Source organism: Passer domesticus, chromosome 3, assembly GCF_036417665.1.
Source record: "Passer domesticus isolate bPasDom1 chromosome 3, bPasDom1.hap1, whole genome shotgun sequence".
Lineage (NCBI taxonomy): Eukaryota > Metazoa > Chordata > Aves > Passeriformes > Passeridae > Passer > Passer domesticus.
Window position 1 is genome coordinate 95,767,846 of NC_087476.1, and position 19,519 is coordinate 95,787,364.

General features: G+C 39.5%; 1 protein-coding gene across 4 annotated transcripts in view; it reads right to left on the reverse strand.

Annotated features, from left to right (window-relative positions):
• Positions 1-19,519, reverse strand: part of PLB1 (phospholipase B1) — a 78,397-nt gene that overhangs the window by 16,511 nt on the left and 42,367 nt on the right. For all 4 annotated transcript variants that reach the window (XM_064414495.1, XM_064414496.1, XM_064414498.1 and 1 more), the window contains 14 exons: positions 18,745-18,812; positions 17,733-17,776; positions 16,409-16,517; positions 12,612-12,663; positions 12,387-12,467; positions 11,225-11,290; positions 10,715-10,815; positions 9,815-9,896; positions 9,288-9,392; positions 7,535-7,630; positions 6,372-6,443; positions 4,722-4,793; positions 2,470-2,530; positions 1,727-1,785 (listed from right to left, as the gene is read on the reverse strand). In XM_064414495.1, coding sequence (XP_064270565.1) covers positions 1,727-1,785; positions 2,470-2,530; positions 4,722-4,793; positions 6,372-6,443; positions 7,535-7,630; positions 9,288-9,392; positions 9,815-9,896; positions 10,715-10,815; positions 11,225-11,290; positions 12,387-12,467; positions 12,612-12,663; positions 16,409-16,517; positions 17,733-17,776; positions 18,745-18,812 — 1,068 coding nt within the window. The remainder of the gene's footprint in view (positions 1-1,726; positions 1,786-2,469; positions 2,531-4,721; positions 4,794-6,371; positions 6,444-7,534; positions 7,631-9,287; positions 9,393-9,814; positions 9,897-10,714; positions 10,816-11,224; positions 11,291-12,386; positions 12,468-12,611; positions 12,664-16,408; positions 16,518-17,732; positions 17,777-18,744; positions 18,813-19,519) is intronic.

Sequence of the window (19,519 nt, forward strand, 5' to 3'; positions counted from 1 at the left end):
CATTAATCTCCAACTGTATCTAGATTGAGACAGCCTTTCTTCCTGCACTGTGAACTTTCATTTCCTTCAAAATTAAATAAATACATAAAGCCATCCGAACAAAGACCTCTGTGCTGAATTTGGGTGGCTCACAGGACGGGGACAGACCTCTAGCAAGGTCAGAACCCCTCACATTCAGGGCAGCAAACATGAGAAGGAGTTCTTCTGCAGTTTTACAGTTTTTTAGTGGTCTCACCTACTTTTGTATTCTTCAAAAAGCCATGGCACCAATTCAGCCACAAACACTGACTGCATTCAGGGATCTTGTGAGGAGTACCAGGAGGATAATCCATGCCTTGGTGGACTTTGCTGCTGCAGTGCCCCTGTGCCAAGGATGGTCACCCCACACAATGTGCATGCAGCTGCTGTGGGAGGTATGTGAGTATGTGCACACGTGTGGAAAACACTCTGACACTTTTTATGCCTCCCCCCAAATAAATCACTTAATAAAACCCCCAAACACAACTTGCTGTGGCAGTGGCAACTGGTAGGAACTGCATGAATAATGGCATTATAAGAACCTGCCTTGCTCAGCCCTTGAGACAGAGATCTCAAGCACCATAATCTGGCCCCTATGACTATGGTTTTCTGAGATATTTCATATATGAAAATATATTTTTAAAACAGGAGATATGTGCTAGTGCACATACCTAGCATTTGATGTGGGGGAGGAAATAAAGCAATTCATTTTAAGAGTCATGGCAATGGATAAGAGGGAGACTTGTAGGCCTTTACTGCTTTCTTCTAAAAAAAGCTCAAAACTTTGCAGCAGGGGAAAAGCCAGGATTATATCAGGTCAAGAAAAATCAGGTTCAGAGCTAATGAGAAGATGCATGATGCATAATGAAGACATGCACACCTGCCTGTAAGATAAGCCTGATCATTTAAGGGATTCAGACCCTTTAAGTCCCTCTGAACTCAACAGGAAGATAATCTGCTGGAATGAGCACTGGTTTAGTTCAGGAGTTAAAATTCATGGAAACTGTTGACGCAAATGTTTGCTTTCATCCTGTGCCAGAACAATTCTGCAGGGCTGTGTAATTCTAGAACTTTTCTCAGAAAACTTCAGTGCAGATCTGCAGTATTCCCTGCTATTTTTTTCTGGGGTCTTTCTGGGTTTTTTTTGTGCCTACTTTTTGTTTTAAACCTCCATTTCTTAGTACTTGAAATACATCAGAGCTGTAACTGGAAGACATCTAGGAATGCAACCCTGGAAGCAAAATCTGAAAGCAGAACTCTGAAATACAGAAGTATCAGAATTCTGTCAAGTGGGAAGCACTTCATTTTGCAATCAATTATTTCCATGGGACTTTTCAGCAAAATGTCTTCTTGCATCAAAAATATCAACTGCTTTCACTTCTTTTTTTTTTTTTTTCCTGTCAGATGAGACTAATCCTATAAGACAGACACTTCCCTTTTCAAAAACACTTGGATAAACTGTATGCAATAGAGAAAGGGATCCTATTTCTGTCCTGGCCTGAACTATTCATTACTGAATTACACAATTGCCAATGTCACTCGTATCCCTTCAGGCTATTTCTTTGCAAAGGGAACCAGGTAGATGAGTTTTGCTTTGCCAAGCCAAAGCAATTTGCTTTCTATCTGATGATGCCTGACTTGACAACATCTGGGTAGAAATCAACAACTGCTCTTCTCATTGCAAACATGGGAATGCAGCAGTACTCACAGTCAGGGAATCTCCAAGTGCTCCTATGACTTTGATGTCAGCAGGCCGTAGCTCATGGACTAAACAGCAGTAGGAGAATAAAAGCAGGATTACCGACAACTGACAAAATACATGTTTAACAGAGTAAACATGCAAGTCTTAGGTTCCAATCTGATGGCGTTTTTGCAGACTTCTAAGGTAGAAAAAGCTTCAGGTTCTGTGTGTCACCTAGGCAAAATGCATAACTTCCTGCCTTTGGTTGCAATGATACATTACATTAATATGGAAAGAAATGGAACTTAAAACAGCCTAGGTTAAAAATGAAAACAGACTAGATGCATACATTCAATCTCTTTTAATTGACTTACAGGTTTGGGTCATAGATCAAGATTTCCTATTAAATATCTCCCTGTAAAACCTTCAAACTGCACACAGCACTTGCACTACACTGCTTATCAGAGCACATTCCAGCTTGCTAAGTCACTGACCCTCCTGGGCAATTTTAATCTGCCATGTTGCTGTATGATGAATAACGTATAAGATACATGCATACAATAAATGTGATCACACATTTATTACATACCTGCTGTCATGCAGAACTTACTGTGAATGGCAAGACAGACTTCTTCCCTTTGCTGCTAAATATACCAGCTTTTATTGTTTACTTTCCATCTAGGTTGTGCAATTTCAACATCTTATTGCTTTTAGAAACAAAAGATGAAGTTTTTCCTATGTATGATTTTAGGTTGGGTGTTCCTTCTCACCTGATGTTGGGACACTAGTGGATGGAGTGTGACCAGGACATGACAGTTCACTGCCCCAATTCTGAAATGAGAAGTTACAAAATTGTTTCATCTTGTAGCTTAAAGATAATGTGGAATTCATATATAGTTTAGTTGTACAGTGTAGGGCAAAACCAAGTTAAAACATAGATCCTAGTTTGGTACCTATGTAGCTCAACAGTCTTTTTACATCTCTTTGTGGAACACTATCCAAACAATCATTACTTCTGGTGACATTTTCTAGCCAAAGCATAAAACTCTACCAAAGGCAAAACATTTCATCTTGAAATACTGCTTATGACAAAGTTCCATAAAAATGACTATATCTCCCTCTCCACTGCCACTGTCCATGACCTACAAGGTGGGGTCTCCAGGTTTGAAGTCTTGCTCTGTCTCAAAAGATATCAGATGTAAAAACAAATAAAGGTGAAAAATAAAATCTCCTGCAAAGTTATTATGTCACACTAATGTAATGTATTATTATATTAGCTGGTAAAGGGTTTGAACATAATTCCTAAGAGGAGGAGTTGAGGGAATTGAGGTTGTTTAGCCTGGAAAAAAGAAGGCACAGGGGTGAACTTATCACTCTGAAAGTGTGATAGGAGGCGTGATGATGCAGGAGTCTGTCTCTTCTCCCAGGCAACCAGTGAAGGAACAAGGGCAAATGAACAAGGGAAGGTTCAGGTTGGATATTAGAAAAAAAATTCTTCACTCAAAGAGTGGTCAGTCATTGGAAGAACCTTATATATTCTATTATTATATTATCGTTCCCCATGTACTTTGCCAGGAACCTATTCTTTCCCTAGAAACTTTCAAAAATGTCTTGCTTTTACTGAATATAAAATGTGAATAAAACTCAAAGCTTTAAAAGTTCCAGCACAGAAAATTGTTGGGCTCTAAATAATTGTACTTTACCATACATTTTTAGGTGACATAATGTCACATATACTTATTATGTATATTCCACCAACTGAAGATATTGAGTCAAACACACATTGCATAACACCTTAGTTCACCAGCAGAGACAGCTGATTAATGTCTCCACGTGCTTTTTGGTAACAAGCAACCATATTAACCAAGAAGGCAGCAAGGGAAAAACTGGAATTGTTACAGTGGCCAGCCCTTGCAGGAACAATGATAGCTGTGTACACAGACCAAAAGGCCAGCCCTGCTAGAAGCAGGAGATCAGGCTAGGGATGTCCTGAGGACCTTCCAAGCTCAATTATTCTGTGACTGCACAATTCTACCAGAGTAAAACTGCATAGACCAGTGGTCTTCAGAAATCACGGTTGCTGTTAAAAAACATCATGACAAATTCATCTGTTCCTGTAAAAAGATGTTGTAGTATGCTCCACTACCAACCACTAAAGTCTGGTTGTAGAGGCTAGAGAGGACAGATAGGCTTATTTTTAGATCAGAAAGTGTTGCTTTACCCTCTCTCTTCTTCTTTCCTTTATCACTTCAAAAACTGCTGCTGCTGAGATTCAGTGGAATTACCTATTAAAGCATAACTCTAGCTCTACTGATAAAAATCTCATATCAGTCCTGCAAACTATGACTTGCTAAGACAATGACTGCTGTTCTTTGTGACCATCATGGCACATAAACACTTTGGTAATTAGGTTAGTCATGAGCACCCCCAGTATGTCAAACTAGCCCAGTCCATTTTGACTGCCAAGCAAATAACTGCTCCATTTCTTCAAGTCCTACGCACAATATCTGTTTCTGCAGTTTATTGAGCATGCCTCATGATAGTTGCTCAGTCACGGTGGAAATTAAGTCCCTTTGAAAAATGGGATTCCTATCACCTTTGTATAGGGTCACACATCCAATATGTAAAGGTGACTGCCCTCTTCAGGATAAGTTTATTTGAGTGTAAGGAAGAACAGTGCCTCCAGAGGAGAATATCTAAACTTTCCTCGCGTTATTTGGGGGTCAGAATTCTAAGACAGCTTCTCCATACTGTGAGGAGCTTGCTATCTGAATTAATCACGCATTCCAGGTTACGTACTTTTGTTACAGTTTTAATACAATTGCACCATTAATATAATTAATTTTGCTTGGCTTTTAGGAAAGCATTTGTTTATGCAATGAAAAGTGCAATGCAAGGCAGAATTCTCTTTCCAAAAACTGGTAATAGTTTATATAATCTATTAATTCAGGATGATGTGTTAAGAGATGAGACACAACTTTACATAGTTTGCCTTAAATGGAGCAAAAGATGCAACAATTACCTCTATTGGCTCTCTAGTGGGCTCCACAGGTGTGTAGTTGCTATTCCTGTATGTTCCCAGGAAGGGACTGTTCTGGAGAAAGAGGAAACAAAATAAGATAAATAAGAGAAACCAGGCAATGAGCACATGACACAAACCATAGCAAGTGATATCAAGGTATCATATAACCAAGAAAGTAATCGCCTAAACTATAAAATGGGAATCTGGACTTTGAAACCATGCTTCTTCCTTAAAAGGAATAAAATTTGCGTTTAGTACCTTAGGACAAAAATTACATATGCCAGATGCCAATTGCAATTCAATATTTTCCTCTCCTAACATTCCAAATTAGACTTTATTAGAAGTTTAGTCCTTTCAAAAGTGCTGATGTAGAATCTAGACAAACTGGGCAGATCTTCTGTGTCACAGCAGGGAGATGAAAGATTGCTTACTGAAAAGATCATTCTTTCCTCCAAGGGAGGCTATGGAAATTTCACTGTTATTTTTGTCCCCTACTGATGCAGCATGCATTCAGCAAGTCATGCACATCATACAGGCTAAAAAAATTCACCTGGAGGCTCACTTACCTCAATCAAGACAGACTCCAGCATCTGCATAAAGAAGTCTTTAAAAGCACTAAAATTAGAAAGCAGGTTTTTATGGTACTTAAGGTTGCCTCAAAACAAATAATTTTCCATGGCTACTGGCACTTTTATCAATGACCTATTCATTGCATTTAGGCTTACTAAAGGCTTACCATTTCCACAAAAAAAAGGCCATATATCTGCTCAAGGGATATAAAACTTTTCTTTGCCTACTTCTGAAAAGCAACATCTTTGAATAAGAGTTAAAGGAAAGAAGCATAAAACCCACATTTTTTGGCACTGAAGAAAATGCTGAGTTCATTTAAGCTGCTTGGAAAGAATGCTGGGTAAACGAAGTAGGATCAATTTGAGCAAATCAGAGGACTTCTGAAATATGCTGGTTAATAACTCAGGAGATTTTCCTTGTCTGACAGGATGGACACAATAGGGACAAAAGCCTTGTGCATAACTTGAATGCCTGCCTCCAGACCTAAGAGAACTCAGAACTCAGCTCCCCAATCTGTTCAGTTCTTTGGTCTTCTGGCTGAAACTGCTGAAGAAAGGCAGCCAGTTATTGCTGCCTGCAGCAGTCATTTCCACGTGCTGGTACCTAGCAACTGTCCTGCAAGTTCAGCAGCTTGTTTTCTAACTACAGAAGCAGCTTCCAAAGAGTCTGAAGTATTCCTCTTATGGATCAGGCCAGGAAAGCCATCCTGACACTTATCCAAGAGATGACAGATTCTGGGTTTTCAAAGCTCCTGTGGTGACCAAATCTCATTGATTCTGATGGGAAAGTTAATGCAGCATGTTCTGTTGTTTCCTGCTTGTGCTGCCTCTGTACTTCACAAACAACAAAAAACAACTCTGCTGCAACTGCTAACACACAAATCAGCATGTTGTGAATCAGTATTCATGGCACTGCAAAGTGGCCATGGGACACCAGTGCAGGTATATGAGAACACCTGCTCACTCAGAAATAAACAGAACAAAGTAAGCTTATTCCAGACAGACCAAATCCTTGCTCTCTGCAGCACATACGGCAGTACAGCCTCCTGACAGCCAGCTTCCAAATTGTGGGTATGTTTACCTGAGCTGGACAGCCAAGGACGATGTCAGCTGAGAAATCAAATGAGTCAGCTTTCTGGCCCACAGGCTGTAACTGGAAACAAAGACAAAAGAACCCGTTTTTTAACCATGTCAGCTCGTCTTAAATTTGTAAAACAATTCTAATTAAAAAAAAAACTCCAACATAAATATACCTTTCAAATCTATACAAATGTGCCTGTATTTACAGACCTAGATTTACAGCCAAGGCTGAAAGGCATCTACTTCTCAGAAAGAACATGGCAACCGCAAAACAAAAGAGCAGCTCTAGAAAGAAGCTTAAAATGGGAAGTGGAAAGCTACAGTGGATCAGTTTAAACTCCTGGAGGATTTTGGCAGGCACATGAAGTACCTTGGAATTTTGCCAGAAGGCAAGGTCATAAACTTTCTTCTCTTGCACAAAAGACACTAAGAGTCCCTCAATTTTTTATACCTAAGCTTCATGATGGCATCTCCAACAAAACCTTGTTTTTGTGTACAAGATAATACCAAATCTAATTAGAGGTACTGCTTGATGATTGCAAGCAATCATGTTAGCTGTTAAAATATTAATCCAAAGTATATGGAAGTTACTATTCAGGATCCAAGACTGCCTCTGACTGCTGGGTGCTCCTGCACTGCCATGCTAAGTAAAATGGGTTTGTTTAAGCAATCTTTAGTGACTCATCTTTATTGAGCTTAACTCATTTCCAAAAGTAGTAAAACTGAACTGAATTAAAGCCACTTTAATTCCTAATGAGACATTAACAACACAGGGATTTAAAACAAATGTCTAAGTACTCAGTTTTAAATTTACAGATGCAGTTACAATTCTTTATTTGGTGGTTTCCCATAGCAGCCCATAGAAACATCATGCTTATTAAATGCTATTCTGCCTTGTATAAAAATGGATGAAGAAGACTTGAAGTCACAAAATGACTGTGATCATGCACTTGGAGAACCCCTCTCCTCGCCACACATTTAAAGAACCAAGAGATTCTAGGCAGAGAGCAGTGCCAAAGCCAGAGGGTATTTAACTAGTTAAGGAGAGACAAATACAAGGTCCAGCACTATTCAGGCCTTAATTGCAATGCTTATTACAGAGATATCCTAATGGCAGTCAGGTCTAGGTGAAGATCTCACTGTATGCAGAGCCTGTCAGCTTACCACAGTATTCCACAGAGCCCTGGCAAGCTGAGAATGGCCTTTCTGGCTCGGATGGAAGCAGTCAGGTGCAAAGTAGGAGATGTCTGGCTTCTTATCCTACAAATAAAAGCATAAAGGACATATTAGTGTAGAAAAATCCCCACACTTCCAATTTGGAGTTGCTGAGGCCAAATCAGAACCAGTAAAGAGAGATTCATGTTACTTGTTCTCCCTGCTCCATTGCAGAAAGGCTCCCAATTATTTGGCAATACAAACTGTACTTCAGCAGACCCATGAACTACCAGAAACATGTAGCTAGAGATGACTATGTGCCTCCATGGGCAGATCCATCCAGAAGCAGTAAAACCACAATTTTCTATTATGGGTACAGATCCTCTTCTGGTTCTGCAGTAAGGATGAGTTCCTCTCCCTGGTTCCAGTTATCATTAGAACTGGAACCACAGGCACCATTATGCTGTGCAGTACTTCTGCACAGCTGGAGTTTTGAAAGGATCAAGAAGCAAGTATTTGGTGGAAAGCAGCCAGTCTGAGCAAGCCCACCAGAGCAGTCTGCTTTCTAAACAAAACTGTACTTTAATACAGGGTTAATACAGGTACTGGAGGATGTGAAGGAAATGGAGTTTGGAAATTTCAGTATCTTGTCTGTCACATGAATACTGAGGTTAGGGTCACACATGACTGAAACAACTTTTTTTGGTCAGAGCAGCTCTTCCTCCAAACTTGAACAGGTTTTTTCAGTGTGGTGGGGCTTGCTTTTTAGAGGACTACTACCAAAATTTGCATATTTTTTGCCATGTTTAGAGACAGAGTTTTCAGTTCAAGAACATCTGAATGTTGAGATAAGAAATTGAAAGAGCATCCTGAGCTTCTTAAAATCTGAACTAATGCTTGTGAGACTACAAAAAAAAGTTCAGAAATATTTTGCTTCTTCTGGTTTTATTTCTGTGCTCCCCACCCTCAGTACCAAAATCCTTAGAGAAGACTTCTCAGGGTCACCAGCTTCATGCACAAAAAAAAGCTTCACACAAACAAAACAAAGGAGGCCTGTGAAACAAATTTGTCTGTAGCAGCACCTTAACTTTTCAAACTTTCACCAGCTATTGCAAACATTTTCAGAATCAGTCCAGTTCAATTATGCCAGAACAATCCCTACTCAATATTTTGCTCCATCTCCTCTTAGCTCCAGGTACCTATGAAAATAGTTTCAGCTTTAGCAAAAATTTGAGTATTTTCCTAGATTTACAGCTTACTGGAACTTGCCATTCAAGGAACTGAGATATACATCAACATATACACATGAAGTACATAAAACTACTTTCACAATATCATAGGTAAAATTCCCTTTTGTGTCAGACACAGAAAAATAAGTTATGGGCATAAAGCAGAGCAGATGCCATAGTCTTCACTGAGCAATGCAGCTATGTTGCTTTAAGAAGTGCAACTTAATAACTTGGTCTTTTATTAATCATGTTGTGTTTTCAGGAAGAAAAATATTTATGTACTTCAAAGAACATACACAAACACATCTCTTAAATCAAGTTTTGACTCATTTTCCAAAACAATTGATATTGACAGAACAATACTTAAAACTAAAAACTGCTTACTATACGAAGAAATCTGCTGTACTATACCAAAAAACAGCAACTTCTCATAAGAAAAGCACAGAAAAAAGTGAAACTATTTTGAATATAGTCTCTATAGGAAAGATACCCATCCTTATCCTTTAAATGCAGAAATCACCTTTACATCATACCTGATCAAGAGGAACCTTCAGATTTTGGAGGAAAGGCTGGATGACGACTGTGAAATTTTCATGAGTGTCATATCTGCCAGACTCTATCAGACTCTGAATGCCAAGCTGCAAGAAACAAAAAACCACCAGCAATACTTCAACAACATCTCTGCATCATAACTATTCTCTTTGTTTGGGTTTTCTGAAAGTGCTGGAATCAAAAGGAAGTTTTAGTTGTGAACTTAAATAGCCACAGCCATTGGCAAAAGAAGGCTGAGATGCTGCAAAGGAGCTGAGAAGGCTGGAACACAATGCTGAAACTGTTTGTCAGGGACAGGGTTTTGATGACTAAACTCCCACCAATTAACCTCTACTAGGAAACATAATTTTTCTGAAGACCTCTGCTGCTAGTTTTGGTCACATGATAGGTTTGGATAGCATCAAATGAGCTCCTGCTGAATTCCTAGTTTGGGTAAATATGTTGCTAGTCAATCAAGAGCTCACTTCTACTGGAAATAAAGTAACTGTACCACTCTAAGTAGTCATACCTGGTAAGCTTTGATGGCATCCCTCACCATTGTTAAATTTTCTGAGTTTTCTTCTCCTGTGAGAACACAGCTACACAGATAACTGTGGGGGAGGTTAGAGGGGAAAACAGGAACAGAGTTAAACATCTGATAATGCAGATACCACCCTTTGTCATGCAATGCCCTCACAACATGGATGTAACAAAGGAATCTGTACAATCACACTTTTGTGAAAACATCTTATTGTCCTTGCTATTGTAATTTCAAACTTCAATGTTATTTTCTGCCTCACATGGATGATACTACTTTAAGTAATTTTGGTTTCACACTCAGATATATCAAAGTAGTGCACACTGTGTAGATTGTTTTATTAATTTCACCTTGGCATCCAAAGGCCCTGCAGACTGACAGAGGCACACACCAGAGCCCCTGGGGAACTAAAAACAGTATTTTGAAATGTACTGCCTGTTTTACTTCTGAGCTGACACCTTTCCAATCATCAATTCCTTTTGCATTCCCGAGACAGAGAATTTGTTTCTGTCTGAAAGGTCAGTAAAGAATGCAAATTACCCATTGCACTAAAGCCTCTGAAACAGGGAGACCTGTCTACTCCTCAAAACCTCATGTTCCTGAAAAAAAAAGCCTGCAAATCTAAATGTTTGTGCATTTCAACCCCATCTTGAAGAACCCTGTGCCAGTAACTTTAACCCTAGCCTTTGAGGTGTACATTATGTACAGTTCTAGATATGGAAAACAGGTCAAAGCCAAGAGCAGGAAATGTCATCAGGCAGGGTGATGTCAGCACTGTGTGGGAAGGAAGTCCACAGGACTGTGCTGCTACCTTTAAACATCAGTTCAAATTATGAGAGAAGCACAAAATAAGAACACAAAGAGGACAAAAGGAAGTCAAACAAGCCTTACTCTGCCAAGTAAGTGGGGCACTGAACTGAAGGGTCCACAAATAACTGTCTCAGAGCAGTGATGTCCCCCACATCAACCAGACTCACCAGAGCTTTTGGAACCTGAAAGGTAAGTCAGATTTCGGTTTAGGAGAAACTGGTTACACAGCCCACAGTGCATTTATTTTACCCCAAATCCAGTCATTTGACATCACTTCCCTTTCTCCACCACTGGAACAATAAAAAATTAAAAAGATAGAAAAAGCAACAAGTCCTCCACCAAATTTCCCCAACTCAGCTTTGATTTTTTCCCTACATCATAGCTCAGTATTATTATCTGTCATTTCAGACTGCATCTCACTACCGCAGATAGACAAGACAAAAGAAAATTGTTGTTTTACAAGTCAACAGCATATGTTCGGTACCAGAATGCAAAAAAAAAAAAAAAAAAATCAAACAAACAGAAGAGCTAGCATCAGTTAGTCATGTCACACTGTGAGCTAGAATGCTGGGGTAATTTCACAGTACTTGCCTCCTTGTGCAGAATATCAAGAGTTTCTTGAATCCTTTTGATGTAATTCCCAGCTGAGTAGTGATCCTGAGAGAAAAAGAAGAGATTACTGTCAAATGGAGACAGAAGAATTTAGGTTGGGAGGCTGGAGAATCACATTATTTCACTTCCTTTTCTGCCCTACAACACTGTGGTCAGTAGAATGTTCTTGCTTCTTTCTAGAGGCTGGGGATTTTAAACATAGCATTTAAACCAAAACACAGGGAGACTTAGTGAAATTTTGGATTTAAAATAAACCTTGTTGAGTAGCAGCATATTTAACCCAAATCCACTGGGCCCTTCATGTAAAAATGCAAGAAGGAACCCAATCTGAATGCATGCTGAGCAGCAAACCAAGCAGCCACAAGCATGCTCACAGCTAGTTGATAAGCTCTCATAAAATTATGTGAAATCATTGCCAGTCAAGGTCATAGCTATAAATAAGGCTATAAAACTTGGCAGCAGCAGCAAAGATGCCTACCAAGGCTCCTGCAGAAGAAGCACATTTCTCAAGCACAAGGGGTTGCAGGAGAATTGAAAATTCTCATAAGAAGTGAGCATATTAAAGGCAAGAGAGTGAGAGCTGGCAGTGAAAGGTGGCCTCTCCCTGTCGCCTGCCCACTCAACTCCCATGACCTCCTTATGGCAGCCCTAAAGGCTTCTCCACAATCCAGAGAAGCATAGCATTCAAATAAGACTGAGCACTGCAGCAACTTCCCTCATATATACACCTCACCAGTTCCTAGCAACTCCCCACACTGTGAGTTATGGTGTGATGACAATTGCAGGGTTGCACTCCTTTGAACTACCACTGTCATTCTTGGATGTCTAAAGAGGCCAAGCTAGAGCACACAGCAGTTACCACATCAGAGGAGTGAGGCATCTCTTCCCTTCCATTTTTTGCTTACAGTCAAAAAACAGTAGTCAAAGCAGTGGTTCTTATCCTGGAGTAAGCCAGACAAAACAAAACCATCTTACTCTGCTGCTGGTAACTTTTTATATCAGGGTATTGCCACCAAGAACCCCTGTCAAAACATACAGCAGCCCACATATAACTCATTTTATCTCTGTGAAGGCTTTATGATTTCCCTTGAGGTGTTTCTACACTGAACCACAGTTTGGGATAACCAGTCTCACTACTCACGGGGTCTTTGCAATAGATGCACAGATCATTGGCTCCAATATGCACGGTTATGAGCTTCCAGTCAGCACTGAAGTCAATCCTCTGTGCAATAAAGAAGAAAATAACAAGTCTGAATTTCTTTACCTTTGTGATATACACATGGTGTCATTGCAGGTGGATCTGCTGTGTGAAGCAATGCCTATTTCTATTCATTCTGTAAGTTTGAAGGAGTCCCAGAAAACTTACCTGATCAGTTTTCATAAGACTCACAAGACTTCTTGCTTGGGCTGGCAAGTGCCTGGAAAGAAGGAGAACCTAGTGAGTGAAAGTAACACCCGTATTGAGAGATCAACATTACCAGGCTTCAGACATCTTAAATCAAGTTGACAGATATCAGAAGGGTTGAGTGAGGACAAAGTACAATACTCATGTTGCTGTGGTCAAATTACAGGTTCACATCTTGGTAATAAAGTAAACATTAAATCAAACTTGATTATATTATATTATTGGTGAATACAGATTTTACTCAAGTTCGTAATTAATTTGGAACCATAAGTTCAGCTCCTATTGCAGTGCTTAGCACCTAAAACAGCTGAAAAGCCAGATATGGCAACAGTTGTAAGCAGAGGGCCTCTGTAGAGCTATCAATCTATTCCTTATAGACTAAAACACAGGAATCCCCAGTCCCAATACTTGGCTGACCACTTGAGCAACATGTCCCTGAAAAACAAGGTTTCAAAGCTCACTGTGCACACCCTCCTCATTTTTGTAGCCTGCACCTACGGTACGTAACTGTACACTACGTGTACACGATTTTCCAGAGTAATCAAAAATCCAAGAAGCCTTCAAGGTTACTCAGACAAATTAAGATGACAGCTGTTTTCCTACAGCCAGGTAAGCACTCTCTCTTTTTTCTGTACATATATATATATATATTCATACACAGATAGACAAATAGGATAGATAGATAGATAGATAGATAGACAGACAGACAGATAGATAGATAGATAATCTAAAGTGCAATGAGTTTTGAGTTACTTAGACTGGGCGCTTCAGCTTTGTTTGACTGCCCTGACAGATTGCTCTTCAAATATGCATAGGGAAGAGAAGAGAATGAGGTCAGAAAGCATTGACCTTCCAGGCAGGTCTGTGGTTCAGAATGAGCTGCATCTCCCTCCAGGCTCTTGTTAAAGACATTGGCTATCATTTCTGGGAGCCTATCAGCTGACATTAATAAGCATGTACACTTGTTTTGTACGGCAACCAGAGTTTAGCTCCCCTTTGCAATGCTTTCCTTACTGTAGGAAAAAGAGAGGTCTCTCACCACCCTTGTCCAGCTGAAAATACTGATCTAACACTGGCACGGGAGCATCTACTGAGGAATGAGCCCTGTCATACAACTACTTGTGACACTGTGTGCACATAGTAGTTCTTATCACCATCACCTTCGTCCAATGTCATAACCTAGTTATTTATATTCCAAAGCTATCACAAGCCACAAGTGGTCACAATTTCCTTCTGCTCTTACTGTGGAAACCCCTAAGCTAGGCATTGTCTGCAGTACTGACACAGAGGAAAACACCACTTATTGATCTGACAGTCCAGAATATATTTGATTTCTCATTCAGTCAGTGAGATGCTGATGCATCTTAAGCCAATGCAGTCAGCAAGATCCAATGACATCTTGAATGAAGTAGTGCCAGTAATGATCCATCCTTGAACTGCAATTTCAACCAAATTTAGATCTTAACCAATGGAAACAGTTTGCTAATGGGAAATACAGATATTCACAATTCCTGTCACCTGTTTTCTCCTCTCACTCTTAAATTCTTAACCTCCTCTTCCTTTTTTTTTTCCCCACATGAAATCAGAGACCTCAGCTCTGCTTCAGCAACATTATTCAGACCTATCCTTAACTCTATCATGTACTTAAGCACTTTGGCAATGCATGCAGATAAGGCTTAGGAACATTTTGCTGTATGAAACCTGCATTACTACATTTTCATCTAGTTCAATAAAGGGCTCTTCAAAGCAGTCATGGATTTAATTTTAAGAAACCCTTACACCTGGTTTCTATAAGCTGGTAAGGCTGCAAAATTATCTGATTTCAGAAATGTCCCAAAACCTCTGGAAAGCACTTTCCTGATAACCATAAAGCAAGACACACCAGGTAACAATTCTTAAATACCAGCATTAGCTGGTGGACTTTTTTGCCCTGTGAATCACTGGAAAATGGATGGTTTTGGCTGATGAAGAATAAATGCTGAATTGCACCATCATTCATCCAGAGTTAAATACCTAAAGCAGGAGAAACATTTCCTTATGTTGCAATACATTTCAGTACTTGACTAGGATGAATTCATCTTCTCAGGTACATCAAGAACCAAAACATTATAGGATAGAACCCCAAAAGAAGTATTTGAGAGCTAAAAAATAGTATTTTACAGCACTTTACTTTTGCACAACTTTCTGCAGAGAGTTATGAGACAGAGAAACAACAGAAGACAAGCAGAAATCTGGCATAATTGTTGTCTGTGTCTCCTTGCTGAACATTTACAAAACATGGTTACAAAACAAAGACAGCTCAATTTCATCATGTTTATCCAGTCCAGTCACTTGCAGGGGAAGTGAGAAAATTAATTGGTATTGATGAAATAGACAGTTTTCATTAGACTAGCATCCATCAGCTCATTTCAAAGAGCTAACAAATAGCTATTTAATAGCAATGCCTCAGTTGCTGCTACAAGCTGCCCTAAGTCATAGTGGTGACTTGAGACGTTGTGTATCCTGCTTCAAGTCCTCCCACCAGACCAAAAAGCCTTTTTAGGATTTAGCTGATAAAGAATATGAGACAGGCACCTCTCTCATTCTTTCATGCAACAAACAAAAGCTGGAGGTAATCTGGATATATGCTGCATACAGTATGTTAATAAATTCTCATTGATGGCTGACTCATATTTCACTGACATACACAGTTACCTTCGGTCATCACCAAATAGAAAAATGCCTTCTTTCAGTTCTGTGGGAGCTGAAGGATATAGCAGGGGACCTAGCACCCTATTTCTGTCAGGAAATCCAAGTATTTACTGAGATTACCAGAATGAGTCAGAAGTTACACAGGGCCTACAGGAGAGCAATAAAAAAAACCTGATAAATCCTAATAATCTTTGCTCAGATACAGCAAACACAAACACCTCTCTTGGCTTCTGAACTTCACTTCCAAGACTCCTTTGGGAAGCAAGATGAATTTTTCTTTAAACAAACAAATTAAGGTCTGGGTAACAGCAATTCACAATGTCAAATCTAGGCATGGTCTGCCAGATTCTGTGCCCAAACTATGACTGAATTCAAGCAGCCATCTGTTTTGTTAATTAAACAGCACTGACTTTGAATAAGTATCCAGGGATTTCTAGGATAAGCAATATAGAAAAGCTCAACTCATGCAGCTTCCCAGGTGTGACTAAAAGCAAAGAGCCAAATTCAGGTGACTGCAAGACATTACAATCCCTATTATGTTGGCAGAACTTGCTCCAACTGTACCAGGTCTGCAATGCACCAAAACCCATGGATGACGATTAGTAATTATCTTTTCTTAAGATTCTAGACTGGCTTTTTCCCCATCTCTCTCCTGTCCTTTTCTGCTTGCTTATCCAGAAATCCATTGTGTAAGACTTCATCCTGTTTTACTCCTAGTTTCTCTTATCAATTCATTACATGTTCTATTTTAAAAACATTCACATTCTCAAAGATTTACTGACTGATAAATAGATAAATGAATAGATGTTGAACAGGAAGAGTAGAAACCTCCCAACTGTTTCTGCCAGTTTCTTGTTTGTAGATTTCATAACGAGGACTGTTAGTTTCATTTGAAAGTTCAGCTATGAAATAAACCCATACATTTAACATGTTTTGAGCCAATTTCCACTCTAACTCAACTGGTTCTGCTTGCTCTTCAGAGCAAGTTGTGACAGCACATGAGACAGTTGAAAGGCAATTAAATGAAGCATCCATCACCTACAAATGTAAAACAAAAAGCTACATACTCAGCCAGTGCTCCAGGAACTGCCTGGTTAAGGAATGCATTGGAATCATTCTCATTCCCGATACCAGTTGAGTAGCCCGTGATCGTGTCACTGAACTCTCGAAAGATGTCTGAAAAACAGAGGTGGCAATGAAGGCAAAAAGACTCCAGCTGCTCCCTGCCTGCAGGGACTAGAAGAACACACCAGCACTGCCACAGTTTTGCTCTCTGATAGCACAGCTGCTGCTGGTCAACCATGATGGATTCACCAGCTGCAGTGACTCAGACAGCAGTGTGCCTGGCGTGCCCTGCACTGGGACCAGCAGATAAGATGAGCAGAACTGGGGCCTACTGTGTGCAGTTCTCTCTCAAGTTGTAGTGGTTAAAGTCTAAAACAAAATTATCAGTCACACGATGTTGGCTTTGTGAAGTGAGTGTGAAGGGTCCTTCAGCCCAGCCAGAGCTGGTTTTCAGCTGAAGTATCTGGATCTTCTTCACTGCCGTGCAAAATCTCATACTACTGACAAAGGTGAGGAACAAAGCCTCAGGTGCATGGTTCTGATGAAGTTACACCATGCTCTCCATAGTAGTTTCCAAAAGGAAGTTGGCAGAGTAACTTACAGCTGTGAGTGAACATGGCCACACTGTAAACTATAAAATCTACTTCAATCTCAAAGACCGAGTTTAACCACATTTTAGCGAGGGCTTTAGCAAATGTAATAGGACTCAATTAATCAATTAATTGCTTATTCAATTTATACTCCCGTTACGTTTGGCTTAAAATAATGGTCAACACACAAAGGAACAGTTTACTGGCCTCTTCGAATGGAAGTTTATTACTACAGCTGATCCAAACTGAAAGTCGAGTGGCTCTACATTAACAATAGACTGAGCTATGTGAAGTTGCAGGTTTCAGTTAAGAGAAAATAAAAATTATTCCCTTCAGGTTACATGCATGAGTAAGGCAGCTTTATTTACCAAAGAGGCCTACTCTATGCAAATATTTCTTTTGGAAAAATTGTGATGGAATATTTATTAAAAGCAAATGTTGAGTACATCATGAGCACAGACACAGCAAGGTTATTGAGAAATTTGAATAATACTCACCAAAGTGTTGAAAAGGGAGAGGGAAAAGAAAGCAGGCAATTTCTATCTGTTCTTATCTTCACTAATGCAGGCAACTTTTTATTTTTTAATCATAGCATACTGTTTCTTTTAAATGTAGTTCTTGTTAATTACACTAAAGCAGCTTTGAGATACTTAAAAACTCTCTATAAATCTACCAGAAACTTGTCCACTGCATCTCCTCAATCTTGCCATTCATATCTAGCAAAGCATTCACTTACTAGGTAGAGTTGTCACATTCTCCAATGACTCATCTCCTCCAATACTAGAATGAGAAAGAAAAATCCCAGTCACTGACCTCTTATTTGGACACAGGCAATAAACAAAGAGAAAACCTGCTACACATCTTGGGGAAAAGCAAAGGATTATTAATTTGGTAACTATCATTTTATCAGAATCCATGGAGATGACAGAAGTGCAAGTGCTGTTGGGGAGAACAGGTGAGGTTTCAGTGCTGAAGATGCTTGTCAGAAAGATTTAATGCTCTTGCAGATGTACAGGGGTACAGTCAATCATTTATCAAGTGTCAGAAAAATGCCTGACACAGCCTCATACTCAAATACTTAATTCATACTTAAGTACTGCAGATTAGAAGGTCAACTTTGAGGCCCATTCCAGCCTCATGAAGCCCCTCTAAGGAAACACCAAACACAGACAGCTCTTGAGTGACAAGAGAACTTCAGCAGTAGCTCCTCATTCCTCCTGCTTTCTGCATAGGGACAGATTTCTCCAGCTTTTGTGTTGACAGGACATACTAAGGACACAGTCCAGCTTACACAGAGGTATGAATACAGCACAGAACTGCTTCAGTCAGTATCAATAGAGCTGCATCACAACAGCAAAACAATTTAGTCTCTTATGACTGTGTGTTGCTATAAGTGGCAAAAGTCCTCTGGCCAAACTATTTTCCATGACACTGCAAAAAGTTCAGAAATAGAAAACTTTGAGAAGAAGTCCTAAAACCAACCAGTTCTGACTTGTTTTGTAGATTTTCAACCTGACATCCCAACATAAAAATACAAACTGTTGCAGACAGCCAAAAATGAAAGCATGAGCGAGATCAAAAATCTTGCTTAAAATCCACTACTGAAAATGCTTTCTGTAAAGCTACCCTTATGAAAAAATCTTGATACACCTTCAAGAAGTGCTAGCCTGGGAAGTAACCTTTTTTCAGCTTTCTGACAGTTGAAAGACGCAAAACACATCTCTTCATCACCTTGGCTGAAGACTTACCTCCAAGACAGTCCCCGGTACTGAGTGATCACATCCTGGAGGGTATCTGAGGCAATTCCTGAACCAGCCTGGACATTGTTTTTCATTAACCAAATGAAATTAAAGCACAATTACTAATGCAATAGTACCTAGTAATACAAATACATAAGCAAATATGTAATTTACTAATTTAAATTTACTAACTTAAATAGAATGACATAGTTGTTTTATTTACTTTTTAATCGAGTGGATGTTTTCCAAAGTTTTAAAAGGCATCTGACTTTTCCCAAACCTTTCTCCTGAAGCATACAACAATACCTTTAATAATTATTTAAAAGCATCATATTGTATATATGACACAGAAAATTTATGATGGAGCTGTAGAACAAAGAGTGGGTCTAGATGAGCAAAATAACTCTTTTAGTGTTGCATTAGTCAACAGTGAAGAAAACATCTCAATCAAACATACAAAATGGCTAATGATATGAAGCACTACATGAGCTCAGCAGAGAAAATAAGCATGTATCAGAAAGAAGCACCATAACTCATATATACCAGTTTGAAAACCATTGTGCTAAATTGAAGGATTTATAACAGAACTGGAGCAAGGAGGAAGCACTCTCTATACTGAAGAAAGAGGCAAGCTAGCAACTACACTCCTCCTGAAACACCTCCAGAATTCAGCAGCAGAGTTCCTGACAGCTGTGACTGTATAGTTTCATTCTAAATCTAGGTGCATGTTAGTACTTGAGTACAGAACTAGGCAGCCTATTAGCTGCTTCCTTCGATTAAACCA